Source organism: Vespula vulgaris, chromosome 19 (genome assembly GCF_905475345.1).
Source record: "Vespula vulgaris chromosome 19, iyVesVulg1.1, whole genome shotgun sequence".
NCBI lineage: Eukaryota > Metazoa > Arthropoda > Insecta > Hymenoptera > Vespidae > Vespula > Vespula vulgaris.
The window spans coordinates 675,529-697,542 of record NC_066604.1 but is presented as its reverse complement, the minus strand read 5'-3'; the positions used below and the strand labels follow the sequence as shown (position 1 = coordinate 697,542).

Genomic DNA, 22,014 nt, shown 5'->3' with positions numbered 1-22,014 from the left:
TTCCCTCTCGAATACATTGATATATATCATGAATTTTAATAATTTATTTGTCAATTATTGAGTATTAATTATTAAATTTTATGATTGCGTGTTATTCACGAGAGCCTACGGAATATTTTAAACGTTTAACATTTTATCATTTTTTTTTTTCATAATTACATAAATTATATTATTAATCAGTGATATCTAATTTCTTATCTGGGCAATATTAATAATAAAATGATTAATTATTATAAACATTTTGTGAATTTTTAAAATATTACAACATTCCTGAGAGTCTACAGAATATATTATATATCTATTTATTTAAATGTTTAAAACTTAATGTTACGAAGTTAAATAAATAATATTCTTGATGAGTAATATCTCAGTACTTAGAGAAAGATTTTCTCTGTTATTAATTATAAAATTATTAAACTTGTCTATATTTCAATTACTTTTTATTTAAGAAGACTTATTAATAAATTTAGAAAAAGATTTCTATGATTTTCTACAGATATGCATGTTTACGTGTAGACAAACATACTGGTAAATAATTTAAGATTATATTAAAAGATAATTAGAATTTTAACTTTACCATATGGCTAATTATTTTTTTCAAATTATTATAAACCATAAGATCTTTGTATACGGATTGTAAAAACATCATATTTTTCTTTGCCTCCGCAAAGAAAAAAAAAAAAAAAAAAAAAAAGAGATTTAATACATCATTTTAAAGGGAATGAAATAAAATTATATACGTAAGTATAGTTTAGCTTACAATGTATATTTAACATGGAATAATTTTTACATTATAACATTGGGAACTTTGCACATTTAGGAATACTTGTGTCATCCATTTTGTTCATGCATAAGCATACCCTGCCATTTTGAACGCAATAGATGTCGTCAAAAAAGAAGAGGTAATTAACCTAAAAATTCACTAAATAGGAAATACTTTGGTCGTATCGTCTGTCGAGGCAAGAGTGCTCAATGACGATAACAAAATACTACATTTTCCATCTTTCTTCTCTCTCTCTCTCTCTCTCTCTTCTTTTTCTCTCACATACATACATCCATCCATCCATCCATACATACATACATACATACACATATACATACACGCACATATATATTCATTCTATTTATCTCTCTCTCTCTCTCTCTCTCTCTCACAACATCTACAGCAAAGTTATTTGTTTAAAATAAACAATGATGATAGAGTGAAAACACTTTTACATCGTAAAGTCATAAGAGAGTAGAGTGTCTAAGTGTACAAGTGGGATGCTCGCCCGAAATTAATGGAAGCATTAAAGATTTGCGACACATTTGACTCTCTTATGGCTCCACGCCGCTCCACCATCATTTCGTAAGTAGATCAGGCTGGAGCTATTGCATCTTTGATCGTTATTTCGCCGGATTTGGATTTTTACAAAGGAATTTATTATCTAATCCAAACGTTTTTTCCTTTTTTCCCTCTTTCATAAAACTCGACGAAAATTTTTTTCCTTAATAATAATTAAATTAATAATAATATATTGACAATATTCTTTCGAAAGGAACGTCCTCATTCCCATTTTCTAATATAGTTTTAAATTTGTTTTTCGTCTCGCATTTTAATTGGTGCTATCTTTTTTTCTTTTTTTTTTCTCTCTCTTTCTCTTTCTGATGATTATCTCGTTTGTACAATCTAAATCTAACTTGTACGGAAGAACGTATATATATATATACAGAAAAAAAAGAAAAGGAAAAGAAAAAAAAAAGAAAAAAAGAGGAAAAATAAAACAGATGAAAAAGGAACTCTTCGCGAAGAGTCGCTATACGATACTATAATCTCGAATCAGATACTCGACGACTCACAGGACTCACATATAGTTTCACGAGCAAGGAAAACTCGATTCCAAGCGTCCTTGCTCCTCTTGCACTTTGAACGCGCGGTTACATAATATACGGAGAAAGGAAAGGAAAAGAAATTGCTAAAGAAGAAGAAGAAGAAGAAGAAGGAGAAAAAGAAGAAAAAAAGAAGAAAAAGAAAGAAAGAAAGAAGAAAAAAGAAACTCGCGCCGTTCAATCCCGATAAGTGAAAAAAAAAGAAAACAAAAAAAAAGAAAAGAAAAGAAAAGAATAGAAAAGAAAAGAAAAAAAAGAAAGTTAAATAAAATAGAAAAATAGAAGAATATAGATCTTGGTTTGCAATATAGTGTCGAATTCATCACCTTAATGCATCCAAGTAAGTAATGTTTACAAAAGAACACGAAGAGATTCGAAGGAAGGGTAGAGAAAAAGAAAAAGAAGAAGAAAAAGAAGAAGAAGAAGAAGAAAAAGAAGAAAAAAGAAAAAAAGAATGTCTCAAAAACCTAAACGCTTGATATTCGTTTTAACCATGAGCCCGGTAACTCTGCTTACAGGTTTTTCAGATTGCCAACTTTTGCTTTTGACGCGGAATTGTTTGAGATCGGCTTCGTGATTCGGATCCGACATGGGTTTGTAGCCTTGAGGCGAGCAAAGATTTCTTTGTTCCTTGTAGAATTGTTCGTAACCTCCGTGTAATAGATAAACTTCTGGATAATGAAGAGCAGGATAATGTTCCTTGTTACGTTGACGATCGATATTACGTAGAAAACGGGAAAGATTTGGTCCACGTTCCCAAGAAAATTCACAATGAAATACGAGAATACGGCGCTTGCAGGAGTTAGGCTGTATTTCCGGTACGTTGGTCAATGGATCGATTAAATGTTGTTCGATCAATTCTTTGCTGTAAAGATTGAGTGCTCCTTGGATGTGTCCACCTTCGTATTCGTAAGGATATCGGCAATCGACGATAACGAAGGAATCAATGTATTCTTCAAAGTCACCACGCATCAAAGCTGCCAAGGTATCAACGGAGATCGATTTGAGGTCATCGTGTCGGCCCTCGGCAAGAGGTAAAATGCAAGGTTTACTAAAATCACCGGTAAGATCGGCATCGGTAACGCTACGGTGTATCGCCGATTTGATCATGGCGTGTGTTTTACTATCACCGAAACTATTTTCCAATGATTCCTTCTTAATCGGCTCGCAGATTTCTACTTGTTTCTCTGAGATATTCTCCAAGCAATTTGACGACTTGAGTGATTTTTTGACTAGCTTCGTTTCGATCTCCGTCACGTACGTTGTCTGTTTAGACGAAATCTCCAATTCGACGTCCTCGGGAATACGTTGAAAATCTACCGATATCCTAGACCTCTTGACTAATCGAGGACTAAGTTCGGCTGGTGGATCTGGTCGTTTAAACGATCTCGTCGCTGGTGGCGAATCCACGATCGGATACGATGGATTACGATGGGTTTGTGCATTATCGTCGAATGCTAGTTTGCGAGTCGAACAGGTTGTCGAGGGCGAACGAAATAGACAAGAACGTACTTTCGATACGGACGACTGTGGATTATTTCGATCGTTTTGTAAGGACAAAGAACGCCGAAAGGAACGTTTCACTTTTGTACGAGGATACTCCGGTGTTGTTATTATAGCATATTCCATTATTTCCGATCCAACGATGCTACCAGAAAGTAAACTCGTAAGACCATTTGGTAAATGCGTTGCTTCGTCCAAAGCGTCCAAATCCATAAGATCGTTTAAATCGTCATCCATACTCTCGTATCCCGATGACAAACTACGAAAGATCATTGGATCCGTTAATAATCCACGAGGTGACGATCTTATAGGTGACTGTATAGGACTTCGTGCATCTGCGACGTTCATACGTCTCGGTGGTACCCCAAGAGGCTCAGCGAATTGAAATCCTGTACGTGCGTCTCTCTCGTGCAAATTGGCTCCATACTCGTTATCCTGATTATTCGAGTCGCAATTCTCCAGAGGGAAGCGTGACTTTTTACTTCCATTTATCTGTAACAAAAGACGAGTTTTTTAAGAATACAATTTTTGACTTGTTTCTTTTTTTTTTTCTTCTTAATCGAAATGATAGCAGCGGTAGTAGGTGTTTCCTGTTCCCTTTAAATTCGAAGCTGATTTAAAAAGAAGGATATATATATATATATATTTCTGTTTTTTTTCTCTCTCTTTCTTTCTCTTTTTTCCGGTAGCATGTCTTGCACCCGTCGATAGATAGATATAGCAAGGTGTCGCGCATACGATTATGGAAAATCTGAAAGCTGCACGCGAGACCAATTCGACTATCTACATCCAGTATATGTCACTATGTTCGTCAAAACATACACACGTTCTATATCTTTTCGAGATCTTTTTTTATACCTCGATCTATCGATGTGACCAATGACACTTTTTTTTTTCTCTACTTCCGAAACAAACAAAATATCTCTACGAAATTTCCTCAACGACGGACAGCTGTGTTTTATTGTTCGCTCGTAGAACGAACGGACCTAACTTATAATCTAACGTGACTAACGTTTATTTTAGAATTTCAGGTAGACTTCGATTATCACATCTAACGTATCTTCGAACGGAAATTGGATGGAAATTTCTAAAGCACGATTTTGCATAAAACGGAAAACAAATTTAATTGTTTCTTTTTATTTGGTCAGTATTTTTATTGATTGATAATAAACAGTTTTGTAAAACGAATGATCGATATTTGTCAATATTTTGATCGTTATTTATAATAAATTATCGATACGTGATAGGAGACAATATGAATAATTAAGTGTTAGAATTTCGTCTAGCTTTATTATAAATACTAATTATTTATTTATAAAATAATAACTTCAAAATTTTTAATAAAAAATTTTTAATAAAATTTTTTAATAAAATTAAAATAAAATTATTATACTTATTAATATTTTAATCGAAATGCTGATTTTAAAAATACTGACTTTGTGTATAAAATACTTTTTTCTTTTTTTTTTTTCTTTTATCAATCTATGTAATACTAAAAGTTTGCAATGATATTTTATTATAAATTCTGATCATTTATTTATAAAATACTGACAAATTTTTATATTTACTAATATTTTTATTGAAATATTGACTTTCCATATAAAATACTTTTTTCATTTTTTTATTAACCGGTGTAATACTAAATGTCAATATCATATAATCATATTTTTATTTTAACTATTAACCATTTATTTATACGATACTGACAAAGTATTCCATTTATAAATATTTTAATCAGAATATTAATTTCTCGTAGAATACTGATTAAAAATATTTGAAAAAATAAATTATAAATACCAGCCAAAATGAAATAAAAGAGAACGGGAGAAAAAATTTCAATTTAATTCATTGTTTCACTTGAAAAAAGAGAAAAGATTACGAGAAAAAGAAAAGTGAAATTTCTTAATCGGATTTAACGAGTTAGCCGATAATGTAGAAAACGTTCCTACCTTCTGCGGACTAGAGTTGACGTTACGGTTAACAGTGCCATTTTCTTTGTTGGTAGATGGCGGAAAGGTTTCAAGACCGACAAATCTTCGTGCCGCCATGCCCACTAATCTTCGTGCTTTTGGTTTAGGAGCTACCTCTTTTTCCGGTGTACTTCTAATTCTAAATACATTCTTGAAGAGACTGCAATGAAGAGACAAACATTTCCTTAATTAATATATATATATACATCTACTTTTCTTATATATATATATATATGTATAGGATCGCAAAAAGAAAAAGGAAAGAAAAAAGAAACGATTTGATCAAAATTGGCGGGAAAAGCACGACACGAGCGACTAACCTCCAATTGTTCTATCTCTCAAAGTTCACTACCAAGGAGAAAAAAAAAAGGAAAAAGAAGAAGAAAGGGAAAAAAGGAAACAAAAACTTTCTAAAATACCCTAATACCGTTACTATTGATTAAAACGATCTATGATCTATTAGAGTGCTATATATACCAAAAAAGAAAACTAAATATAGGGAAACAAAAAAAATAGAATAAAATAAATTAAGAAAGAAGAACAAACAATACGTGCGTGAACAAAGCATGCCTGTGCGTAAGGAGTCGAGAGAAAGCGTCCAAGTTAAAGCAACGAGACGTGAAGAGAAAAAAAAACCAAAAACAAAAAAGGGAGAAGAAAAGAAATAAAATACGATTTCTTTTACGATACAAATGTTTGTATCGTGTCTGCGAGAAAAACGATCTTTCCCTCGACGAAAAATTGATTCACGCAAGGCTCATTGCTTCAATATGTCCGTGATCTCACGCTCTTAAACCCCCCACCTATTTATCTTCCCCCTCCCCTCCCCTCTCCTTTCTTAAGCGTGCGAATTGACAAGGTCGGGGAAAATACTCTAAAAGTCTTTCGGTGCTATTATCGATTATTACATTTTTCAAATAAAATTCTTTTTATAAAACACTTCTCGTACCGGTAAAGACCGAGATCCTATTTAAGTCCTATTTATCAAATATATATTGTATGTATACATATACATATATATACACATATATATATATATGTATTCTCGATATTTCATTCAGAAACTTCACAGACTTCCTACTTTTGGCCGTGCTCCGTTCGATCGCTAGAACAAAATCCACGCTTCTCTTCGTGCCGAGAGTTGGCGCGCAACTGGCAGTAATCGTCGAATAGTGGGGAGAAAGGAAAAGAGAAAGAGAGAGAGAGCACACGATATTACACGAAGATGCACGGAATCGAACGACCAGTACCGATCGAACGCGCGAAACCAAACAACAAATACCGATCGAACGCGCGAAACCAAACGACGAATTTGATACTTGCGAGATAAATGATTGAACGTGTCACAAAATATGAAATATATATATATATATTTTTTTAATAACTTCGACATATATCGTATTCGTAAAAACGTTAAATATTTTTCCCAACGATATATTTTCTTTGTAAGAATTAAAAAAAAAAAAAAGAATACTTTCAGAACACAATTTTTGTGTTTATTTTCGAAAGGACAAAATTAATGTAGAATTTCAAACGTGAACAACGATCGTTAATTTAAAACGTGTAACGATCTGCGTAAAAATGAATAAAAGTGAGAAAATAAAAGGAGAGAAAAAAAAAGAGACGAAGAAAAGTCACTGTCCCGAGTTTTCACAAATAAAATTCGTGCAAAATCGTCACACGACGGACACTAACACTGTTGCGATATAAATAAGAAAAACATTTTCCTAAATCGTGCTCTCTGTTTCTTTCTCGTTGCATAGTCGAACGTATAAAATAAGAACGACGTAAATATTACATATATCTCGATCATAGAATGTCGATTATGATTTTTAATCGGAAAAAGCCAATACCTTGCACATTTACACACATCACAAGTTTCCATATTCATTTTGCGCATATTCTTTGTTTCTCGTAACATATTGTTCTTCTTCTATAAATATATATCTTCTTGTCGATACGTCGATCGACAACAAGCATTAATTTTAATCGTTAAATACAAAAATGACGAGTTGGTCGATTTTTGGAATTAAACAAGAGTAAAGAAACGAGGTAAAACTTCTTGCACTTTGTTGCACGAAATACGATGAACGGCACACGTGATTAGTTAGTTACAATCCGTGACTAATGAACGAACGAATAAACAAATAAACACACGAAACACACGATACACACTGTAGAGAGAAGAGTAAGAAGATGAAGATGATGATGATGAAGAAGAAGAAGAAAAAAAAAGAGTTCGATGTACGTTGTTACTCGTCCGAGCGTTGCCGAACGACTGACTGAAAGTCGTATCGCCTTGGAGAAGGACTAACCAACTCGTCCGGTGGGCCTCACCTTTTATATGAGGTCTGTTCTTGTGGTGGGGATAGAGAATAACCAATAGGAAGGATCCGTGCCCTTAATCCACAGGGCATACCGTATTGGAGCAACGAGAATGCACGGTAACTTCTTTACGGTACTCGCTGTGGGGGGGCCGTGGTTTCTGCACCGTCTGACTGACCTGTGCATTTCAAGTGCACGTGCAAAATCAACCCAACCAAGACCCTTTTTTCCCTCCCCCAATACCTAATTCCTCTTTTACTTTCGAAATTGTACGATCGATGTTGGTTATTTTCTTTCTTCGTCGACCTGTACGTCGTAATTCGGGCTCATAAACAACTTAGGACGATTTTTATCTCTTCACCATTTTATTTTCTTAACGATGACACAAACGAGATATATTATTGGATGTCTTAAATTAAATAGAAAAGAAGTCGGATCAAAATTGATTTACGATAAGTATAATGTCTTGCTTTTGAAATTAACGCAAGTTGTACGGGAAAGGAAGAAAGAAAAGAAAAGAGAATTTCAAATATAGAAATGTCTTCGGTAAAAATATTTTTTCTTACACGAATGATAGAAAAGTTGATGAGTAGAGGAAAATGAAAAGAAAATGCAAAAATAGGTTTTTAAAATACCCATGATTTTTGTGACATTTTCTACGAACTCGATCAATGTACTTGTTTGGATGTTGTTTAAAAAAAAATTTTTTTCTGTGGCGATTGATTGATAAATAATTTACTTCTTCGAAAGACGACATGTGTTAATTTCAAATTCAAATTCAAATTAAATTGTTCGTTAAAAAAACCTACAACAGCCTCTTTGTTATATCCTAGTAACAAAATTGTGACAAAATAAATGAAAAAAAAAAAAAAAACATCATAGATCTATCGAAATATGTATATTCTTTCTAATTAAACATGATCGGTTATAATACATCTAACGAAAAAGACATTATTTATGTTGATAATGATCATAATGATTATGAAATTTAATCATTGAATATCAATAACAGTGATTGTAACCGAAATGGTTTTCATTCATCTTGTTTTTTTTTTAAACTATTTAATACAAAGTATAGGAAATATTAATATATTTTTTTATAGATAATAAAAGATCTTATTCGTCGAATTCAATGATAACAATAATTTTCTTTTTATTTCTATATTTTTGCTAATCGAATCGATTAAAACTTCCTTAATTATGGGAACGTTATAATAATAATAAAAAGTTATTATTATCAGTATGTTTATGCATTTCATACGTCATTAGATAAAAGCTAGATCAGTAATAATATATTCCAATAATGTATGCATTTTTGTAAAATATAAATATATGTAATTGCAAAATATATATCTATATATATATTTTTTTTAAATATATATATATTATTATATATTTTTTATATAAGATTATTATATATTTTTATATAAAACATACATTTATATTTTATAAATAATTATTGTTTGATTTAATTTTTTCTTTTTCTTCTTTTACATTCTTTTTTAACAATCATTTATAAATATCACAATAAATAATAAATGTTTTTGTAAGTTCAATCATGCAAGATATTTCCAGAAACATTATTCTATACCAATATAACGTCAAAGATTATACTCATCAACAAAAAAGAAATGGAAAAAAATCGACGTAGCAATAACGAATTATACAAAAAGTTATATAAAAAGAAAAAAGAAATATCGTCATAGATTCGATCTTCGTTTGCAAATAAATCTACTTTCAACATAGAACAATTTTTTAATCTGACTGTATCCTCAAATAAAATATAAAAGTATTTCTTTGCTGATATTCTAGTCAATCTAATCTCCAAAAAAAAAGAAAAAAAAAACAGAAAAAAGAGAAAGTTACTTTTCTAATATTAGAGCTATGGGAGTGCACAGGAGTATTATTTTGTAGGTAGTAGTTTGTACTATTTTTAGGTAGTAAGATATAACATTTGTTAATATTGAAATAGTCACAATGAAAAAAGGGAAAGTTTCGTGATCAGAAAGTACGTACTGTTAAAAATAAAAATAAAAGAGCTTTGAAAACATAAAATGAAAAAAGAAAGCATTTTTCATGTAGCAGGTAATACAATAAAAAGTTTTCCCTCGATAATCTTTCAAAATTTGTCTGTGTTAAAATTTCAGTATATGAAAGATATACTTTTGAATTTACAATGAAAAATATTAAGCAGGTAGTTTTACGAAGAAGTAAAAATTTTTGAAAAACATTCAATGTATGTATTTCCATTTTAAATCGAGAATCGTTGGAGATCGAATTAAAAAGAGTAATACAGTTTAAATTACCTTAATTCAATGTTAGATATTCTACAAATAATATTCTAATATGCATAACTAAATTCTATATAATATAAAATATTCAATAAACTAAATAAAATGTTAAATGTTAATAATATAAAATTTCATATATCTGTGTGTGTTCGTAATTTGTAAAAAATTCCTATTATCTTTTGTTCGACACAGATAAAATTTTGTTTTGTTGCACATTATGTTATCAACATATAGGCTATTTTGTTTGTAATGATATTTTTAATAAATAAAAAAAAATGACTGACGTCATGTTTGACGAACGAAAATATACTAATTATTATTATTACGATAAAACTCATATTTTGTGTTGTTCGTAATTTCTAAAAAGTTTCTATTATTTGTTGTTCAATCTAAATTAAATTTTGTGCAATATAATTGCAATTGATATTACCAACGTAAAGTATAAACCATTCAATTCGTAGTGATATCCATTAAAAGTAAATAACAAAAAGAAAAAAAGAAACCCCCAACAAACTTTATATCCACTTGCATTTTAAATTGAGAATCATTGAAAATCAAATGGAAATTCTAAAACAATCTAAATCAATCTACAAATAATGTTCTAATGGCACACAATTACATCGATGATAAATATTAATAAATAATGTCAAATTCCAAATCTCTCTATGATAGTTTGTAATTTTTTTTTTTATAACTAAAATACAATTCAGTTTTGTTTCAACTATGACGCCATGCTTGTCGATGAAAAAAAGTATAAATATTAATTAACAACAATGGTATTGGCTGTGAAATGAAACGTAACGATTAATTTTCTTTACTTTTTCTTTCGTGAAGTTAACAAATGACTTTTGTAAATCAACATGGCTCGTATTATTGTAATATACATACATAGTTATTTATTTTAGTTTAACAGGGACACGTTCGGAAAAATATCTTTCGAAAATAGTTCGTGTCTATTCGTACGTATTTTTCTTTTCTATTCTGCGTTTTCGAACTTCTTTTCGTAGATACATAGAACACCGCATTCAAAGATGGATGCGCCGCAGGTACTACGGGATAGACCCAGTTTTTTCATTCTTCGAATCAGAATAGTTCACCTGACCGTTCTAACCGCCCTCACATTCTTCCTTCGAAATTTTCACGCGTCAGGTGTGCGATTTGAAAGGTACATAACCACAAGTAAATTGATAATATGATCTATCGATGAAATGAAACAACGAAAAAAAAAATAAGCAAACAAAAAAGTCGAATTCATGGACATTTATATAACGGGTTGATTTTTCATTATTGGCTAGGAAGGAATTGAACAAATATATATATATATTTATACATACATATATATATATATATATATATATATATATATATCAAATTAAAAAATGAATTATACATGATGATTTTTGATTAAAGATCAATTGAGTATCCCGTTAAAATAAATAAAAATATATATTAAATAAAAGTTTTCATGATTTCATATGTAAATATTTCAACAATACAAAATAGAAAATATTTGAATTTCGATTAAATCGTAGATAGTTTAATGATTTTTAGTTTTTTTTTTTTTATGGAATATTCTGTATATTTTCTTTTTTTAATTAAATTTAATTTATAATAACATTTTTATACATTTTCTAATATTTCAAATGTTATTTGTCATTAACAGAGTTTACAATTTTTCTAAATTTTAATTTCCATAAGATTGATACTATTATTTTTTTATCAACATAATTTACCTCGCACTTTAATATTATCTACTAATATTAACGTTAAAATTTAATTATTAACTTAAAACTTATATTTGTTTAATAATTTTTTTTTTTATATTAAAGCGATCAAAATATTCAATTAATTACAAAAGAAAGAAGAGAAAAAATATTGGAGATCGAATTAAAAAGAGTAAAATTATCTTAATTCCATATGAAAAATTAAAAATTATTAAACTTTTTATATATACATACACAAATATATATATATATATATGTATGTATATATTTCTTTTTCCTTTCCTTTAGCTTTTAACAAAAGAGATATTCAATCGGTCAATAATATATAATCAACCAATGTATAGAGAAACTTTCTAGAGGATTAGTCTCACAAAGAATATTTCGGTATACCTATCCGTGTAACTATTCTTTTCAAGGTTGTAAACTACGATACTGGATTAGTAAAATCTATCATTACAGGTAATAAACTTTTACGATGGGTATTAATGACTGACTTTCTACCATAGGTTTTCACGAAAACTTTTCACAAAGAATACATTTCTATGCCTTTTACACAGACATACTGGATACAAACACTAAGAGAAATTTTTTCAAATATCAATTATTTAAATATTGAAAAATATTTCGTTAAATAAAATTGATTAACAACGAAATCAAACGTCGACGAGTATACGAAAGATCAGAACAGAAATCAAAATTTTTCAACGTAACATACGAAAAAAGAAAAGAAAAAAAAAGAAAAGAAAAGGAAGAAATAAAATATTAACGGACAACTTTCTTCGTAAAAATCGACAAAAATCTTTTACACGTAATATGCAAATTCGCAAGAAATAGAAGAAGAAGAAGAAAAGAAGAAGGGGGAAAAAAATTACAACGAAAGAAAAAATTCATTCTTTCGTAACGAGATTTTCGATTGATCGTCGATGGGCTATGCACGTGAAAAGGAGTAAAGAGAACTCGGAATAAAGAGAAGAAAAATAACAAAAAAAAAAAAAAAAGAAAAGAAAACCAAAACAAAATACAAGAAAGAAAATCACGAAAGGGCGACAAACCGCAAGACGGCAACGTTCGTTCGCATCTGGTGCAATCTGCAAGAAAGAAGAGAAGAAGACAAAGAAGAAGACGAAGAAGTCAAAGATGAAGAAGAAGAAGAAGAAGAAGAAGAAGACGAAGAAGACGAAGACGAAGACGAAGATGAAGAAAACGAAGAAGGTCGACGAACATTTGGCCATATTGACGTATATGGTTGCTCGAATATATGTATGTATGGTTTGTTGTATTCGAATCGCGTGAAGAAAATTACACGGGGGCGGGGAGAGGGTGCAGGGGATGCAGGGGGTATAGGAGTTGAGGAGGAAGGGGAGGAAGAAGAGAATATATGTATGAGGTTATTTCTTCTCAATTCTTTTTTTTTCGATTCTTTCACATTTGATTTTAGCAACGAAGAGGATTTTATCAAAAGGAGGAACCAAAGACGCTAGTCCAACGTATTTATTGACTTATGTCGACGGTAAGAGGATCAGCTGTCGTTTGACTTAATCGGATTCTCTCTCTCTCTCTCTCTCTTTTTCTTTCTATGTATTCTTTGAATCACACCGTTAGTATATTCGTGGTTACGATTGTTCCATTACGTTTTCGAGAGGGTGTAGTATACTCCTACAATGGTTCCTTACGTGTCTTAGAGAAAAAGAGAGAGAGAGAGAGAGAGAGAGTCAGTCAACCTACCCTAAACTACCCCCCACTGTATCTTCGAACGTTGAACTTCGATATGGATTCTCTCAGACGTACTACATATACATCATATCACACGTGTGTGTGAGTATGCGTGCATATGTATATATTTGTGTGTGTTTCTCTCTCTCTCTCTTTTCTTCTTCTTCCTTTTCTCTTTCTTTTTCTTTAGATCGTGACGACGACGATGACGATGACGACGACTTGGACGACGTTACGAAGTCAACCTCGTAGAGGGGTAGTTCAGCTGCTTTCTCGCATGAAAACTTGGGAAGGCAGGGGTCGGAGACCCCCTTGCTTACAGCTGCCTCCTTCTCCTTCTACATATCCATACACCTCTTCGTTGATACCTCCTATTATAAATATTCGTTTCCTTCGACTTTAAATTCATCGTACATATCTTCTATTTAATTTATACATAAACCGTATCTAACTATCATCTAATTATCATTCGTTAAGATCACGGGGATGTAATTCCTGATCGAATTTATCTTCAATGCAAATTTACGAGCGTCAACCCTCTCCTTCCCTCCCTCCCTCCTCCTCCTCCTCCTCCTCCTCCTACTCCTCCTTCATACTCACTGCTCATTTTCACCCCTCTTCTTCTCTTGCTAACCAATCTTCTTTTTCTTCTTTTCCTTAACTTAACCGGTTTTTATATAATATCCGGTTTAACACTTTGCTGGCGATCGAAAGTTTCGGGAAGCTGATTGTAATCGGAGACGGTTATCAGTTTGAAATTAGAGTAGTTCGAATCGATGTTTAGAACGAACGACAAAAACGGAGTTTTAAGTTGTGATTAAATGAACGATAAAACGTCGATTGAAGTTAAATTAATATTGTTAGGGTTGAAATAAATTTCTTTTTTTCGGATTGATTGTGCTAGTCTTAATGGAACGATATTGTGCAACTCGATTTTAATTTTTATTTAATCAATTATAATTTACTTAATTTCTTTTTTTTTTTTTTTTTAAATCAATTAATCATCGATCGTAGTTAGGGTTTGACGAATGAATATTTAAAAGGGAAAAAAGGATTATTTCGATATAAATAAAATTTTTTTTCTTCTTTTGTTAGAGTAATTTTGATTAATTAAGTTTACTTATTAAGTTTATTTATTTATTTATTTATTATTAAGTATATGAGATTGAGAAGAAGATAAGTCGACAAAAGCGGAAATAAGCTTGTCTTATTTGTCGATATTGTCTGACGCAAGTTTCATCGTATTTTAAAAGCACGTTTCAACAAATATTTCAAATACTTTATTTCTGTATATTCTGAGAACATTTTGAATATTGTTACTTAATTTTCATTCGTCAAACTGTACGTATTTACATATAGGAAAAATTATTTTATATCTTTTTTTATTATTCCAATTATTATTTACGAAAGGTCTATTACTACGTCAACCGTTCTCAAATTTTATTTTCGAAAATAATAAAATAATATTTTCGTAAAACATCAAAGTGGTCCTTTAATTCCTTTCTTTCAAGACGGACAACAAATTTTTTCGAACACAAATACACACACAAATACACATTTTAAAATCGAGAAATAAAATACCGACGAAATTCTCGCAAAATTGGGAAAAATTATTCACATCGACAATTCACATGGAATAGAAAAAGAAAGTAAAAAGATACAAAAAAAAAAAAAGAATTCATTCGTTCGTAATGAAATTATCATTTTAAGATAATAGAAAAATATGATATATATATATATAACGTTTCATTAATTAATAGTCATAATCTATCTAACTGATAAATCTTTTCTTAGACGTGAAATGGTCTAAAAAAAATACAAAAATACAGTAATAAAAAAAAAAGCAAAGAGAGAGAGGGAGAGAGAGAAAGAAATGGATGAATGGAGGACAATGTAGTATCAAATATGGGATAATTACGAAAATCTGTCCTTGAAATATCTGCAAATTTTGAGTAAATTTTCTCTTTTTCTCTCTCTCTCTCTCTCTCTTTCTCTCTCTCTTTCTCTCTTCATGTATACAGATCTCTTTCTTTCTCAAGACGAGGACGATCTACTCTCCCCGACGTACGACTTTGATTTTTCTCTGTGAGAAAGAGTGCAGATGGTAGAGAGCATTGTGAAAGTCGGCGCGTGCCAAGGGTGTCGTCGATGGTGCGCTCGGGGGTAACAGCAGTACCTACGAGGGATGCGATTTACTAAGGGAGTCGGCTAAGGTAGTCTGCCTCCAACGATATACACATCCTTCGATATTATTACGTATACTAAGCCAAGATATATATATATATATGTAGATATATATACTATATATATATATATATGCGCGCACGAGTGTGAGTGTGTGAGAAAGTGAGGGTGAAATGTATGTGTATGCACTATCGTTCTGACATCTATTTCGTTTATTCAAACAATTTATTCGATCAAATAATTTTATTTAATTTTTTTTTTATATTTAATTAATTGAATAATTTATTTAATATGTATTTAATAATTATTTAATATTATATATTATTCATATGTAAATTAATAATTTAATTTATATTCGAAAATTATTGAAATAAATTTTATATTTATTTATATTTAAACAAATATCGATGTAAAATTAATTTTATAATTTCAATTAATATTTATAGATTATATTTAATAATTTATTTAATAATCATCCTATCGAAAATTATTGAAATGAATTTTACATTTATTTATATGTAACAAATATCGACGAAACATTTTTTCTTTTCATACATTCAACTAAACTCTATTAAGAGAGAAAGAGAGAGATAGCAAATAAAAGAAAATTAAAATAAATAAAAAAAGTAAAATACATCAAAATAAATCATATATCGATAGTCTTCGAACATCAGTAGAGTAGTTAATCGAAAAATTATTACATCGTATCAATCTTATATAAATAGTATAATCAAATATCATGGGATATTAGTATACGTTAATCAAAAAATTATTATTTCGAATGTAAAGAAAAATTATTATTTCGGTTGAAAGAGGGAATAACAATATAATAATGGGACGTAAGGGGATGATAGAAAGACAGAGAGGGGGAGAGAAAAGATTGCAATGAAGATTGCAACGAAGATAATAAATGTATTGGTAAAGTCGCGCGCATATTTTTTCATAAGTTCTCATAAATTTGCGCACGTGTTAACAAACCGACACAGGTACAACACAGAACGAATATGAAGAGGCTTCGTAGCGCCTGCCTGCGCGGTTTTCTGAACTTATGTACGTACGAGGAGGCATACGACATATGGGAAAGGACGATGCCCCCTCCTCCCTTCGACGGTGGATCGGGTGGTAAGGGAGCCACTTACGTAATACCTGCAGCAATCGCGGTTCTCAAATCAAACGAACAAATTTGTACTTTACTTTTATATTTTTCTTGCTTCTTTATTTTTTTTTTCTATATTTTTTTCTCTTCTTATATATATATTTATATTTATAATTTCCTTATATATATTTTTTTTCTTATATATATAATATATATATATATATATATATATATATATATATATATATATATATATTTTTAATCGAATATGAGATATTTCCTTTTCCTGTTTTTTCTTTTCTTTTTTCTTTTTTTTTATCGAATTCGAGAAACACGAAACGTACATATATATATATTTTTTTCTCTTATATATATATTTTTTAATTGATTGCAAGATATTGCCTTCTTTTATTTTTTCTATTTTTTCTTTTTCCTTTTTCTCCTCCTTTTTTTTTTTTTTTTTTTTTATCGAATACGAAAAACCGAACGCAGAACGTGTAATTTAATTTCGTTCATATTTATATAAAATTGTATTTATTTCCCAAGACTTATTTCTCGTATATAATAGAATAATTTAAATGTATCTAATCGACGTAAAAAAAAAGAAAAAGAAAAATTTAAAAAAAAAAGAAGAAACATAATGAAAAGTAGATATAAGTACGTCTAAAAGGAAGGATGAATAAAAAATAAATAAAAAGAAAAAAAGAGACAAAACCAATAATACGAAACCAAAAGTACACGTGAGATACGTGTTCTAAGGAGAAGATAAATAAAAAAGAAAAAAATAGAGAAAGAAAAATAAAACAGCAAAACAAGAAGGGAAAACAAAATTTGTTTCCAAAAGAAAAATCCAATAGAACGTAAGAATAATAATAACGATAATCAAAAATGAAATATCATTTCATCATAAACTTATACGAATTATAATAAACACGATAAAACGCTTATCGTTAGAAATACGAGTAGTACGATCCTCATTTACGATCAAAGAACATCTAAACCGAAAAAAAAGGAAGGAAGGAAAGAAGGAAGGAAGTATCTCAGTTCTGAGGGATACAATGAAACGGAATGGAACCGAATGAAATTGAACAGACTCAGTCCGGTTTCGATTCGTTGGTGAAATGCAAAAAGCATTTTGTCTACCTGAATTTCTATCCGCGTAATCATATGCATGTTTTTTTATCTCTTCTCCCTTTTGGATATATATATATGTGTTCAGAAGACCGGTAACGCGTCTCGAGGATGTCGAATGAAGAAGAATTACTAATGAAGACGATAAAAACGATGAAGACGATAAAGATGATAAAAACGATGAAAACGATAAAAATGATAAAGACGATGAAGCCGATGAAAAACGATGAAAAATGAGGAAGACGATAAAGATGATGAAAAATGATGAAAAACAATGAAGACGATGAAGACGATGAAAACGATGAAGACGATGAAGACGATGAAATTGCCGATGGCGACGACGCAAACGAACAGGATGACTGACGACGACGACGACGACGACGACGACGATCTCGTAACCGTAAGTTTCGAGACAAACGGGACACCTTTGCAGCTTCCTAAACGGGATCATCATCTGTTCCTTCAGGATTCTCCACCCTAGACGGCACCCTGCCCCGTTTCGCGCTATTCTTACCGATCTTACACACGGGCAGCCGCCGCAGATGCGGCGCGCAATAGACAAGAAGAATTCGCAACACGTACGAGAAATGAACAGAGAGAGAGAGAGAGAGAGAGAGAGAGATGATCGAGGGATGTTGATGATGAGAGGGGAAGGAGAAGGAACTTTCGTAGTGCTGGGGGGTTAAGAACCAGAGAAACGATTGGAAAGAGGGAAGAAAAAAGTTGATCGACCTGGTTCTATGAAGAAATACTATAGTAGTAGACAGGAAGATTTGAGAGAGAGAGAGAGAGAGAGAGAGAGAGAGAGAGAGAGAGAGAGAGAGAGAGAGAGAGAGAGAGAAGAATGACCCTATTGGTGGGATTCGTCAAAAAAAAAAAAAATAATAATAAAAAGCTTTGAAATCTCGTTCGAATTAGTTCGGTGTATTTCGTTACGTTGATTTTAACGAATTTCTTTCTTTTCTCTTTCTCTTTTTTTTTTTATCTTTTTCTTTCTCTTTTTCTTTTTTTTTTGTGAGAAATATGAACATCATTTTGCATTTTATATTTTGTAGTTCATGCGATGAGATTTGACTTTCGTAAAAAATGACTGAAATGTATTTTTAGTAATGTCTGTTTTTTTTCTTTGGTAATTTATTGATTTATTGATTTATTCATTTTCTTCAATAAAATTTCACTCGATCGACAATATCGAAACTCTCGATCGAAGTGACTAAATGTCTCGAACATTTAGGTAATACGAATTTTCTCGTATTAGATCTAACGAATCTTATGAAAGGTAAACGAATACTGTGCGATATGATTTTTGTGCGAAAATGTTTATAATATTTGATCGATGCATTTTTATTTCGTAAAATTTCAAACGATCGACGATATCGATGTTCTCGATCGTAAACGACTTCGTGTAGGTATCGATCATCGATTATTTAATTATAACGAATACGATGAGTTTTGATTTTTATTGAAAATGATTATAATTTTCTGATCGATGCATTTTTATTTCGTAAAATTTCACACGATCGGCAATATCGAAGTTCTCGATCGTAAACGACTCCGTGTAGATATCGATCATCGATTATTTAGATACACAGGAATTTAATGCTCGCCATGATTTTATATAAATCGACTCGTGTTTGATACTTTTCGAACGATATATAGTACATATATCTTTTTTTTTGGCCTCTCTATAGCTTGCTTTATAACGGTTTTATCGAAGGTCCCCTTCGGACCCAGTTATCAATGCCGTTACGAACAAGATAACGATTTGCAGATATGCCTACGTTTAATGTTTATAAGTAACGGTAACGCGTTCTTCCTATTGCGTGAAATTTTTTTTTTTATGTGATTTACTGGACGACTATCATTCTCAATTTCGTAGTTTTTCTTTCTTTTTTCCTTTTTCTATCATTTCATCAGATTCATTTAGTTTTATTATTTTTACCGATTTGAAGAAAGTAAGTTTGTAAAGAATTATTAAATATTATATATATATATATATATATATATATATATATATATATATAGTATTTAATAATTCTTATACATATATATTGTACGATGTGAGGCATTACGTCATAGCTAAAACAAATTTGTATTGTATCATAATTATTAAAAAATTACAAACTTAGCGAGATATTTCGAATTGTATATTATTAATATTTATCAATCGCATTATAATTTTATTTTGTACGATATCTGATATTTAGTTGGATTCATTTGAAGATCGTTCAATAAATTTAAATTGATTTTCAGTGATTCTCAATTTGGAACGAAGTATCTAACAAATTTGATTTTTCTTTTATTTAACAATATCTAAATTAAATTTTTATAATAATATAATTAAATTAATAATTAAATATTCCTATTCTTTTCGTCCAATTCAAATCGAGCAATAATTTCATTTGAATGAAATAATTTCATTTTTATCTCGTTTGAATTTGACAAAAACAATAGAGATCATAGATTAACTACAAAAGTACGTATTAAAGTTATTATATTAATAATTCTTAATCCGATATAAGAAAAAAAAAACTACAATAGCGAATTATTATCTATTTAAAAAAGAAATAAATAGATCACCTGTGGAATAACATTGGTAGTGTAACATTGAAAGTGTAACTTCTGTGTGATAATAAATCAAAATTCTAAAACATTTCGATCATCATTATCATCATCGAAATGAAAAAGGATCACGTATTCGTTTGTCGGATTAGAATAATTCTTTTTAAAAAGGTGGGTGAAGTACCATCACGTGGTACTACGGCAGCTGCTAAAGTCAAAGGTCAAAAGTTTTTTCGATTGATTCTAGCAACGTAATCAATCACAAATAAATGTCCAGGTATAACACTTGCCCGGTTTTGCAAAGTTATTCAATTTCATAAATTTCCTCGATTTCATTAATAAGTAAATTTCAATTCACATAGTATTAAAATTTAAATCATACATTTTATAAATTCCGTTTATCAGAAGATTCTAATATTTCTCCATTTAAATGTAAAATATAAATAAGATGATCGATAGTCATATGTACATATAATAGATATATCGATACAAGAGATATCCATTTAATAGATATATCGATATAATAGATATGTCGATTTAATAGATATATCAATTTACATGAATAAGAATATAAATCGTGATCGTTAATCACTTCAATATCATAGAATATTGTATCAATAATATATTTTAAACGTTCGTTCGTACGTTTACAACAAAACGAAAAAAAAGAAATAGAAAAAAAAGAAAAATAGAAAAAATAAACGAATAAATAAAATTCGCATAAGTGATTGACGGTCACGGATTTTCGTCAAACCTTTCGGGACCTTTTCGAATGTCCGTCCGTTTTATTGATTATTCGGTAGGTACTGAATAATCGCGCGTATATAACAGCTGCACCCGTATATGGCCCTAGCAGTCGAGCAATATTAAACAATACCGATGGGGTACCTACGATAGGGGAAAGAAAGAGAGAGAAAGAAAGAGAAAGAAAGAGAGAGAGTTAGCAGGACTCCTATGGGGGCGTATACCTAATCTATGTACGTGCTACGCACTCGAACGTATGTCACGTTCGTTCTTTGATCGTAACCGTGTTCGATCGATAACATCGACTGATAACAAACAACTCGAGTCGTTCGATAGATCGAATCCGTTCTTTTCATGAATGGGATCTTACGAGTATCGATCAGTAAGAAAATTTTTGAATGGGAGAATCTTTTCTTTTTTAATGTTTTTTTTTCTGCAGGGATTTTTGTTTTCTTTCTTTTTTTTTTTCCTTTTATTTTTATTCGTCTTTCAAATTTCTTATTATTAGATATTAACAGACGCTTAAGTCAAGTAAAAGATAACAAATGATATATGGGCCTATTTATATTTCTTTTTGACTCTTTACCGTTGCGGTGGTCTCTGTATGGGGTGGGTCTCCGAAAAGAGCGTACATAGAGAAATTGTCTAACCTTCGAAAATAGATCCTAAAATCTTTTCCCTTTCTGTCTCTTTCTCTCTTTCTTTTCTTTTTTTTATTTCCATTACCATTTACCTCTTCAAAGACCTATTTCGAGGAGGCATAAGAGAGATCCTCTTTCTTCACGTTCCTCCCTTTAACTCGAAATCGTGTGTAATATCTTTCTGTCGGCGAAGTACACTCGATGAAGAAAGAAAAAAAAAAAGGAAAGGAAAGAAAAGCAAAGCAAAGAAAAAAGAAACGA

The 22,014-nt window shown here is 30.5% G+C and overlaps 1 protein-coding gene across 8 annotated transcripts in view; it reads right to left on the bottom strand.

Moving 5' to 3' along the window:
• Nucleotides 1-745: 745 nt before the first annotated feature.
• LOC127070650 (M-phase inducer phosphatase-like) overlaps nucleotides 746-22,014 on the bottom strand; it is a 93,471-nt gene continuing 72,202 nt past the window's right edge. For 6 of the 8 annotated variants that reach the window (XM_051008892.1, XM_051008891.1, XM_051008895.1 and 3 more), the window contains 2 exons: nucleotides 5,322-5,502; nucleotides 746-3,864 (listed from right to left, as the gene is read on the bottom strand). In XM_051008892.1, the coding sequence (XP_050864849.1) occupies nucleotides 2,329-3,864; nucleotides 5,322-5,502 (1,717 nt within the window). In that variant the 3' untranslated portion in view covers nucleotides 746-2,328. Of the gene's footprint in view, nucleotides 3,865-5,321; nucleotides 5,503-6,291; nucleotides 6,429-7,195; nucleotides 7,870-22,014 lie in introns of those variants that run through there. The other 2 variants (XM_051008897.1, XM_051008898.1) reach the window with 2 other exon arrangements.